The 11,582-nt window shown below is 39.3% G+C and overlaps 1 protein-coding gene and 1 pseudogene across 1 annotated transcript; both read left to right on the forward strand.

The window, feature by feature from the left end:
* Positions 1–5,730: 5,730 nt before the first annotated feature.
* Positions 5,731–7,792, forward strand: LOC122664949 (annotated as a pseudogene).
* A 415-nt stretch (positions 7,793–8,207) lies between these two features.
* On the forward strand, positions 8,208–9,361 carry LOC122665651. Its single transcript, XM_043861801.1, has 2 exons — positions 8,208–8,449; positions 8,602–9,361. Exons 1-2 carry the CDS (start codon positions 8,208–8,210, stop codon positions 9,359–9,361), a joined length of 1,002 nt encoding a protein of 333 aa, XP_043717736.1.
* The last annotated feature ends 2,221 nt before the right edge of the window (positions 9,362–11,582 follow it).

Consider the following 11,582-nt stretch of genomic DNA (forward strand, 5'->3'; position numbering starts at 1 on the left):
ACAAACCGAATTCGCAATTTATTGGCTGCCACTTGCTCACGCACAAAGTGATAATCAATTTCAATGTGCTTTGTGCGGGCATGGAAGAGTGGATTTGCTGCTAGGTATGTAGCCCTGATGTTGTCACAGTATAGCATCGGTGGGGTGATTGGACCCCAAGATCAGTAAGCAGTTGGCGTAGCCATATCAGCTCTGTTGCAGCATTGGCTATGGCCTTGTATTCAGATTCTATAGAGGACAGGGCCACAATTTGTTGCTTCTTGGAGCTCCAAGAGATTAGGTTTGAACCTAGGTAGATGCAGTACCCACTGGTAGATCGTCTGTCAGTAGGGAAGCCGGCCCAGTCAGCATCACTGTATGCACTTAAGAGTGTGGATTTTGATGGCTGAATTTGAATCCCAAGGTCCATAGTATCCTTCAAATATCATAGGATTCGTTTGACAGCTGCCCAGTGTTCAACTTTAGGACTGTGCATGAACTGGCACACCTTATTAATAGCGAACGAGAGGTCAGGCCAGGTGAGAGTCAAGTATTGCAATGCACCAACAATGCTCCTATAAAGGGTGACATCCTCGAAGGCCGCTCCATTGTCTCGGCTAAGAGGTGTTGTTGCAGTTGGTGTAGGCATAGGCTTTGCTTTGGCCATCTTGGTCTTTTGCAGAAGATCTAATGCATACAAGTGGAAATATCCAAGTAAATCTACTGAAGTCATCAATAAAAGAAATGTAATACTGATAACCCTGAGTAGCAAGAGAGGGAAAGGGCCCCCAAATATCAGAATGTACTAATTGAAAAGGAAACAATGCTCTTGATTTATTGACTGCAAATGGGAGTTTGTGAGCCTTTCCCATCTGGCAGGAAACACAGACTGCTGGTGATGGAGTGGCCGTGAATGGTAGAGCTGAGCGACGGAGGAGAGAGTCTATGCACTTTGAAGAGGGGTATCCAAGTTGATCATGCCAAACCGATTTGGAGACCCATTCACCAATGTGAACAGTGGGCAGCGGCGGGGAAGTGGCTGTTGATGGTGAAGATGCCGGTGGTAGATGATAAAGACCACCTTCAGTGGTTCCCTCGAGCAGGATATTCCCCATGCGTGGATCCTTCACATAACAACATCGAGGATGAAATTCCAAAACCACATCATTGTCAGCAGTAAACTTACTGACAGACAACAATTTTTTTGTAATTTTGGGCACATGTAATACATTGGTAAGTGCTAAATTTTTAGAAGAGGAATTAATTTGAGAGGATCGAATATTTTGGATATGCAAACCTGCACCATTACCGACTCGCACTTGGTCTGACCTAGTGTAGGGTGAGCTTATAGTCATGTTGCCAATATCCGATGTGATGTGGTGGGTGGCACCTGAGTCCGGGTACCATGCAGTGTCAAAGGATGCAGGTGGGGCTGCCAGCAGTGCTTCAGGTTCAGTTGTACGAGGTGCTTGTGAGCTGTATTGATAATTTGGGTTGAACTTGTTGTAACAAGTTGCAACCGAGTGATTCGTCCTAGGACATATCTGACATGGCGTAGCAGGTGTAGGTAGCAGAGGAGCATTCTGTTGGTTGATATGGTACTGACCACGACCATGGCCACAGCTGCCATTGTTGGAGAAGGCTCGGCCTCGGTTGGAAGAAGTTCCTGTGGACTTCGTAGTTACATTGGCTTCAACCGATGGTAAATCCATGTGAGTAGTGCGCTGATCCTTGAGGATTTCCTGGGTAAGTAGAAGACCAGTGAAATCATCGAGTGGGATGGGATCAATGCGAGTGGTCACTGACGGAGCAAAGGACTCATAATCTGGTCCAAGTCCATGGAGAATGCTTAAGATTACGTCGGAGTCAGAGACGGGATGAGCAGCAGTAGCAAGATTGTCCACCAGGCTTTTAACACGCTGAAGGTATTCAGCCCTGGAGAGAGAGCCTTTCTTCAACTGAAACAACTGATATTTCAGTTGCATAATACGAGCTTGAGAGTGAGACGCATATGTGCGTTCTAGTGCGCTCCAGGCAGCATAAGAAGAGGTGAGCCCAACGATCTGGGCTAGGGCACTTTCGGTGAGTGACAAAATTATCCAACTGAGGATAATTTGATCCTGTCGATGCCAGGCAATATAGGCTGGGTTTGGATCAGTTGCAGCAGTAGAAGATGAATCAAGAGAAGCAGATAAGGTGGGTGGTGGGCATGGTTTGCTGCCATTGACATGGCCATACAGATCATGTGCATGTAGAAGAGGCATGAACTGTGACTTCCACAGAAGATAATTCGTCCTGTCAAGCTTAATAGGAAGGAGAGAAACAATGTTGGTTGGTGCTATCAGTGGCTGTGGAGTGGTGGTAGCGGAAGGAATAGTGGTGGAATCATTAGAGTTCGTCATGGTGATCGATGACGTGAGTCAGCGGCGGATGATACCAAGTAAGAGAATGAGTTTGAATTTGTATTTTTCCCTTATCATCTTTAGTACGATTGGGGATGTATATTTATATTTGAAAATTACAGGTACAGATTTCAAATATTCTAAGTTTGTGATAAGATCAAACTCTATCAATTTGGAAGTGTATATCCCAAGAAGTAGGAACAGTCTTAGCTGCTGAAAACTCGTTCAATCTGGGATTTAAATTTGAATTTGAGATTACTCTATCCTTATCCGTTACATTCTATGTATGTGATTTGTCCTCCAGGTTTTGTCCTTTTGCTTATGGCAATGCCAAAGGTGAAAGGTCAAATTTCTGAGAAGGTATTTTTGATAGTTTTCCAGTCATTTTTGTAACACCATTTCAATTTCGTTAATACATACTTTGCTGACCTTTAGCAAAAAAAGACATAGTCCATCTTGGGTGAATCACATAAATCATTATGTTCAATACGTGTGAGATTCTCTTTTGTTTTTCTTTTGTACACATTGTTCTGCAACGATTTTAATTCTTAACACTATATATTTCCCATATCTTATTTGATTACATAAAGAGAACTTTTCCCTAGTTCTGATGAAGTGATGATTCCGTCAGAGAATCATATTTTGTTTGTCTACTTTGTAATGTTAATTATATATAAAATCTAGCTAGAACACCTTTTCTTTAATATGTAACATCAAATACTTTTCCAACTAGACATGGTTCCAACATCTATTCCTAATATGTTATAAAGCATGAAGCTTCGATTAAGTGTTTGAATTTGTTAAGTAATTGAGTTTAGGTTTTTGTCTTTTCTTTTTCCTAAAGATCAGATTATATTAAAGAAGATGAGAAAGAATATACATAAAAGCCCCAAAAAGGCACAAAAACGAAAGAGAACCCAGTGCCCCCACCTTCGGCATTGCCATCAGCAGGGGAGTTTGGCCTCCATTTACAGCTCATCTAAACCAAAACCTTGCTTTTCCAACTACATCCCAATGAAGCTCTTCTTGAATCGCCCTAGGCATGGTCGGATCAGTTTCAGATGACCCTCGTTTTGTTGCCTCTTTTACCAAATAATCCGCAATTGGATTTGCTTCTCTAAAACAATATGTAATCCTCCAAACAATATTTGACAAGTAATTGAGTTTATGTTAAACTTCCACTAAGAGAATTAAAGTAATTGTTTGGAGCTGCCGCCTGAAGAATCTATGCTCTCCAAACAAGCTTCTAGGAGGTTGTTAGAATGCACTTCACGATTGCAGAATGTGCTTGCAGGTGTCGGGGACAAATGCGCAACCACGAACAAGAAATCAAGCAAACAATCACACATAATATGAAAAACTTAACACTAGAGATTTTTCTTTCTATTTTTTTTGGTAAGAAACACTAGAGATTTTTCACTAATATAGAAAAACTCTCTATACCACTCTCTACCTTACAAAATGATCTCCTTTGCTTGTTTTTAGGGGTTTTTACACACCAAAACCTTAACCTTCACAAAATTTCAATTTTACCCCGCACATGTAATGGATACAAAATCAAACCCAATTAAAAATACGAACCAAATACTAATTATATAGACCTACAAAATACAAGACACACCCAACACCAATATCTTGTGTCTATAATAGTAACACAACTATTAACCCACTTGTCTTGAGAAGAGAGTCAAAGAAGAAGAAGCTGTGGAGGTGAAGCATCCCCTCACAAGAGGGAGAGAACCTAGACTGTAGAAAATCTTTCTCATATAGCCAGGTGGCTCATCACAAGTATTCTTAACTCTCTTTCAGAGTTGTCCTAAGATGCTACAATCCTGGTCGTCCATATCTATGGATATGAGTGCATGGCTCTGATTTGCCACTCAATTTTACCCGCTCATGGTCGATCAATATGGATCCCCGGCCCTTAGACCCACACGGATCAGAATTGGGGTACCCACTTGGGTACCTACAAGGATCTAATAATTCATTTCCATTGTTCATTAATAAACCCCATTCACTAACAACGGCTAGATAAACACCAGAACCGTTGCAATATTCCACAGATCTACCGAATTTTAGGGGTTTTTTCAGACCGATTCAAGTCAATTCCAATCTGATTCGGACCAGAATCGGCACTGACCATTTCCTATTCTGGTATTTAAAACCCAGGTATGTCTAGTCATTTGGGAGCAGAAACACCTCGTTTGATGTTTCTAGAGATTTTACGATGGTTTTATAATTCCGATCCGAAATGGAACTATTCGATTCCGAATCCGGTTATTTTTTGGATCAATTCGAATAGTTTTCGAAAATTAAAATTCCGGATTCCGAAACCCCTTAATTGATTCAAACATGAAACAGACATGAATTTTCGACTATCCATTTACATCCCTAGAGTGATGCAAATGGCATTTTAGATTAGATAATGATAATGACAGTAATGATACAGCTGCAAGATAAAAGATTCCAATTTAAAGATTGAGACCATGGATCTCAGATTCTTTAACAACCATCGTTTATATATCCTTCCTTTCAAATCATTAATAAAGTCAAAAGAAGCATCTAATCATCTTCTTAATTACTTTCTCTTTCCTCACTTTATTTTTTCTCTTTTCTCACTGCGCGAAGCTAATTCAATGGCTGATTGTCTAATCTCTCTTGGGAGTTCTGTCCAGAACAACCTCTTCTGGCACACCTCCCTCCCCCCAGTGTATTCTTTTTCCTTTGTATGCTAACTCTTCTAGAACTTTATTCAATCGGTCATAAATTATTTTTATCAAAAACAAAAAACTCTCTTTTTTAAATGGTACTGTATTATATGAGAGCAGGATTTCAACATGCCTTCATCATCGCGATTACATGCCCTCTAATAATTACCAGTGGCCACTTCGTGTGAAGCTGAAAATTTGTGTATAGGTGGACCCCAAGATCTTCTACTCAGCTACCAAATTTGAGTTTGCCAAGTGGCAAAACAATGTATTGAAAAAAAATTCAACACTATCAAGGTATAAGTGGTGGTGCATGGACATACATAGAAGGGTATGCCTACGTACACATGTAAAGATAAACGGAGTCTAAGAAGATTAGATATGTGGTAAATCCATATTATTTCCTAAGCATCTAATGGTCAGAATTTCTAAACCGTGTTGGTCTATTTTACGCGGAAACGTTCCTTTGTGATAAATGTTGAAATTTGGGAGGTTGCCCATCGTCTTCTTCTTCTTTTTCTTCTTCTTGTGCACTTTGTTCATCACCTCTTCACACAAAGATATTTACCCATTTCCATGAGCGAAAATCAATCACATAAACAACTTGGATTTCTTAGCCTTCTCAAGCTACAAATTGCCGGGAAATAATGATGGCTATTAGCAGAACTACATCAGATCCACCTCTCCTAGCTCAATATGGAACAATATTGTTATGTCGACCTGGAGAAATTCAGGTGACTCAGTGCAATGATCACCTCTGCGAAGTGATAGAGGAATGTGAACTCCCCTTAATTGATCTTGATGGTCTAAGGAGTACTTGTAATGGTGATGAGAAGAAGGCTTGTGTGTCAGAAATCATAAGAGCACGTCCCAGTGGGGTTTTTTCCAGGTGGTGAACCATGGAATCAGTCATGAATTTCTTGGAGATATGAGAAGAGAGCAGGTGAAGGTGTTTCAAAGTACTCCCTTTGATAGGAAATCTAGTTGTGGAGTTGTGAATGATTCATATAGATGGGGGAGTCCAACTGCTACTTCTTTAAAGCATTTCTCTTGGTCTGAGGCTTTCCATATTCCTCTCACTAAGATTTCAGATGAGGCTTTTTATGGAGAGTTCACCACTACTCTAAGGTATCTCAATTTCAAACCCCATGTCTAAAGTCATCTTATAGAGTTGCTTGAATCTTCAAAAGCAACTCCAGTCGAATTTTTATGTATCCTCTCAAGTGCAGCTTATCACTTGTGTATCGATTGACGGTGGCCAAGAACATATGTTTGGATTTTTATCCTCTCATGTGCAGTGGCCAGCCACCGTCGGATGCACAAGTGAGGTGCACTGGACCGCACTTGAGAGGATGAAAATCCTTTCTAGTACATCAATGTTTTTTTTATTGATCTTTCCAAGTTTCTCTAGTGATTATGACAATTCAAAGCAATTGAACCGAATTGTATATTGGTGGTGCTGATCAACTTATATTAGGTTTTCCAATCTCTACGGTTGTAGAGTGAGCCATAATACAAAGTATTTCTATTAGAGTTTCTTGTGTTCACATGGTATCAAGGCACGATGGCCAACGACACTGATACCACCGCCGATTAATCCTGCACCGTAACTGGTGGTGGCATTTCTTTCCATTCCCCCTCTCTTTACCAAGTCCATCACTTCATCTCTAAAGCTCGCATCAAAGAACTATCTCTTCTGGAAGACAATGGCCATTGAATCACTTCTCAGATCTCACATATCCCTCTCAATGAGATGAGAACACTTTATAAAGAAGCTAATACAGAAAAGTACATAAGTGCCCCTAGAAACTCAAAAAATTCCACCCGGTCTGGTTTGTTCGAAGCCGAAACGGCCCTCCGAAGATCCCTACTGCACTTTTTGGACTGAGATCAGGCTTCACCAATAACATTATGTAAGGTGTATCCACTATTCTATGCCACACTGATTTCAAGTTACTTCTTGATCTATAGGGAACTTTTAGAGAAGTTGGTAGTAGAGATGTCAAAACTTGCTAAGTTGCTAGCTGGAGTTCTAGCAGAGAATTTGAGTCCATCAAAAGGGTTGCTTCTTGAAGAAATCTGCAATGAAAATAGCTGTTTTCTTCGCCTGAATCACTACCCAAAATGCCCAATCTCACCAGAAATCTTCGGTTTAGTGCCTCACACAGACAGTGACTTCCTCACAATCCTTTATCAGGATCAAGTTGGTGGATTGCAACTAATGAAAGATTCCAAATGGGTCGCTGTAAAACCTAATCAAGATGCTCTTATCGTCAACATTGGCGATCTTTTCCAGGTACAGTGTGATGCACACTTAGTGATCTATCTAATAAGCAGAATCAAGGTTGGTTTCTTCTGCATATCATTAATTTTAATCCATCTTCCATAATATATATATATATATATATATATTTGTGTCACTTAATCTCATGATTTTAATGGGTACTTACTAAATATGTAGGCTTGGAGCAATAACAAATATAAGAGTGTGGAGCACAAGGTGATGACTAATGGGAGAGTGGAAAGATACTCAATAGCTTACTTTCTGTGTCCATCATATGATTCCTTGGTAGGGAGTTGCAAAGAACCTTCCATATATAAAAAGTTTACTTTTGGAGAATACAGGAGACAAGTTGAAGAAGATGTAAAGAAAACTGGCCAAAAAGTGGGCCTTCCTAGATTTCTCCTTTAGGTTCATGTTCTTAGGATGAAAAGAGTACTTAGGTGTGTTTGTTATTTTTGTTATTTCATTTATTTAAGATATTATTCATAAATATGAAAATACCTCCTATTTGAATCCAATAAAAATAATTAAAAAATAAAATTTTAAAAAGATAAAATGTTAACAAGAACAAAACCTAGATTTTCGGCAATATGTGAAGTTTTCAATTTTCTAAAGTTGAGGTTTTTTCTTAAATCTAAAAATTTCATAAATCTTAATATGGTAAAACATTTCTAAAATCAAAAGAGCGGTAAAATATTCATTTGTTTTGATATCTACAAAACTATATTCATTTCCCTCTTTGCGTTAGTCTCTGATTTTATGGTGGAAGGAGTTTGGGGTTTCTCGAAGACCACGGTCCCAGCTCTGCAAAATATTTTTTCTTTAATCCAAAGCATGGAAATCTTGGATACTAGCAGGTGCGATTGCCGTGTATGGGCTCACACCAGTTCTGGAATTTTTTCGGTGGCGTCGGCCTGGGATGCTTTAAGAATCAAGGCTGCTCCTACTCAGTGGGGTTGGGCGATTTGGCAGAGATGTTTGCAACCCCGTTCCTCTGTTTTTGGGTGGCGTTTGGTGCATGGAGCTCTTCCAATTGATGACAAAATGCGTCGCAGGATAGTAGCACTGGTGTCCAGGTGTGAGCTTTTTGGGATGATTGTGAATCTGGAAATCATTTTTTTTTGGACTGTGCTTTTTCAAGCAATATTTGGCGGGAAGTTCTTTATTACTTCAATGAGAGCTAGTGCAGGTTTTCTTCTATTGAACTTTTCTTTTCTTGGTGGCGAAGAAAATTAAAGGTCATTCCCCTGCCCAAAGTCTGGGGGCCTCTCATCATCATTATTTGTCACCAGATATGGTTGGAGCGTAACAGGCAGCGTTATGACAACCTGAAAAGAACCCATTCCCAAGTGGTGAATTTATGCTTCAGAGAGGTCTCGGATTGTGCCTGTATTGAAGGGGTGAAGGTCAACTCAGTACACGATCTGATCCTTGCTAGAAAGTTGCGAGTTGTTATCACCAAATCGCCAGCAAAAATTATTATTGAGGTGAAGTGGAAACATCCTCTTATAGGTTGGTGGAAATTAAACATCGACGGTTCCTCATTGGGAAATCCAGGATCTATAGGAGCTGGTGGGATTTTCAGGAACCACTTTGGCACTCCAATTAGATGTTTCGCTTCCTTTCAAGGGGTTGGAACTAATTTCATGGCAGAGATGGCGGCTTCCAAGGTGGGAATTAAGGAAGCTCGGGAATTATGCATCTCCAAGCTCTGGATTGAAAGTGACTCTACAGCTACAGTTACTATTATTCTCTCCCGTATGATCCCTTGGTGTTTAATGCAATATTGGTGGTCAATTTCTCCTTTCCCTGATTCTATTCAGTGGAGAATCACACATTGCTATAGGGAAGCTAATGTGGCAGTAGATGCTTTAGCAAACCATGCGGCCAAAGGAGAAATCTCAAGCATTTGGCAAGCTACTCCTATCTTCATTTCTCAAGCTGTCTCATGGGATGCGCTAGGCTGGCCTTATTACAGATTTACTTAATTCGTTCTTTTGAGCATTGGGGTTTTCTCCCTCTCAATGTTTTTGTTTTTGTTCTCCTGGGTTAGACCATTTGCTAATGGCATTGCCGAAGGTGAATGGTCGATCTTCGGAGAAGGTTTTTAGGTAGTTTTCCAGTCCTTTAGGTAACATCTCCTTTTTATTCATATCAATACATACATTGCTGACCTTTAGCAAAAAAAAAAACTATTTTCATTCAAAGCGATTTTAAAAGCATTGGCGCACACCAAATAAAGTTTGACCAGAATACAACTCCTTCAATACAAATCCAGGATCGCTTAAATCTGGTTTATATTGAAAGAGTTATGTTGTGGTTAAACCTTAGTCGATACCATGTCCAAGAACAACAATATACACTATCAAACTTGGGTCAAAACTACAAGTATTATTTTGAGGGGAAGCAGTTTTCTACACTGGAGTGTGGCCTACTCTAGCACTCCCATGTGCCTATCTCTCTCCTCCTTAAAACAAGGGGACAGAGGTGTCTTTTCACATGGGGAGGAGAGAGATAGACTCATGGGAGAGCTGGCATAGGCCACACTCCCGGATAGAGATTTTTTTCCCTATTTTGAGTGTACTCTATGCAAAACTAACGCATGGATTGGGTTCAAAATGTCAAAAATAGGCAGCACATCAAGAATCATGACCAAAAAACAAAAAACTACTTCTGAGTTTCGAAAACCAACGTTTCGAGTTGGCCTAGAGAAAGTACCAAGGTTCAACCGAAATATGATCGAATCCTAGAAAATCTCGATTTTTAATTGATCGAAACCAGTGTCGGCACTGAGTTCTTGATCTTTGCTCTTGAGTATGTTTGCCTCCATAAAATATCTTGCTTAAACCTACCTGGGTTGTAAGAACTTTCCTACTACTCGGGCTCGTAATCAAATAAATTGAGTAATTCACTACTCCTTTGGGCTCTCAAATTCCCTCCTAGGTTCTAGTATTTTCCAAAATACCCCTTGAGATTCCATTTCTTTGACTAGAAGCCCAGTAAAGTTTCTACAACCCGGGTAGCTACAAAATTTCGTCAGTTTTCCTCATCGTTAATTGTAACTGGCAGTAAAAGACAGTGGTCAATGCATATAACAAATTCGATAAACTAACCACTTACTAACAATTAGTTATAAACAAAGTTTTAAAAAAAATTGATTGTAGCAACAGTTACCCTTAATTCAAAATGTTTATTTTTATTTATTTATTTTTTTTTGTAAGAAAAAGATTTAAAATGGTCTATTTGGATAATAATAACTTTTTGGGAAAAAGTTCTCTGTTCGGGAGTATGGCCTACGCCAATAGTCCCATGAGTCTATCTCTCTCCTCCCCATGTGATAAGACATCTCTGCCCCCTTGTTTTAAGGAGGAGAGAGATAGACACAAGGGAGTGCACACTCCCGTGCAGAAAACTACTTCCCTAACTTTTTTTATCAAAATAGTCTCAATTGAAGCATTGGACATTCACACTTGCAAATGAACCTTATCTAAACACATACTTTATTTATGATATACTTAAGATGAGTCTAATTATGTTTATTTTACTCTTGACACAGACATTTTATGCTTAGATGCAAAGTATTAATCCGTCAAATCAACTCAACTCAACTTACTGCCTTATCCCAATTAGTTGAGCGGGCAAAGCCAAAAAAACTTTATCTTTGTACTTTTTTTTTTTGTTATTTTTTTTTTGGTAGTAAAAACCGTTATCTTTGTACTAATCTTTATCTACAGCCATACAAAATATGTCTGATGGAAGGAACTTCATCAAACACTATATAACCCGGTTTCTTAAACGCGGTTGTTGTAGAAAGGCAAGAGGAAGAAGATGTGAGTTTGGCTTAATAGAAAAAAATATGCGTGGGATTCACTATAATGTTGTTTTTGTATTCTGATCTTGGATTGTAGGAACTAAGGCTATGTTTGGATGCCAACAAAAGAAATGAACAAATTAAAAAAAAAAAAAACATAAAAAAAATTGAATTTGAGGATAGAGACAGACACATAAATCTATCATTACATAATCATGATTTTTGTCTCATTATATATATATATTTTAGGGAAAAAGAACGCTAATTGATCGTGGGGTTTTTGTGCCTTGACACAGGAGCGTTTGAGCGTAAGGGCACGCCACAATGCGCGACCCGGTGGCGTTCTTTCTCCCAAATAATAATAATTCCCCCAACCCACCAAGTTGAAAATGCTAAAT

The sequence above is a fragment of the Telopea speciosissima genome, chromosome 6 (assembly GCF_018873765.1).
Source record: "Telopea speciosissima isolate NSW1024214 ecotype Mountain lineage chromosome 6, Tspe_v1, whole genome shotgun sequence".
Classification (NCBI taxonomy): Eukaryota; Viridiplantae; Streptophyta; class Magnoliopsida; order Proteales; family Proteaceae; genus Telopea; species Telopea speciosissima.

What these genes read in the sequence shown, in the direction of transcription:
- LOC122665651 (XM_043861801.1), top strand. Translation starts at nt 8,208, where the DNA reads ATGGAAATCTTGGATACTAGCAGGTGCGATTGCCGTGTATGGGCTCAC. An exon ending in ATAGTAGCACTGGTGTCCAG is followed by an intron (nt 8,450 to 8,601) that starts GTGTGAGCTTTT and finishes TTGGTGGCGAAG; the next exon opens with AAAATTAAAGGTCATTCCCC.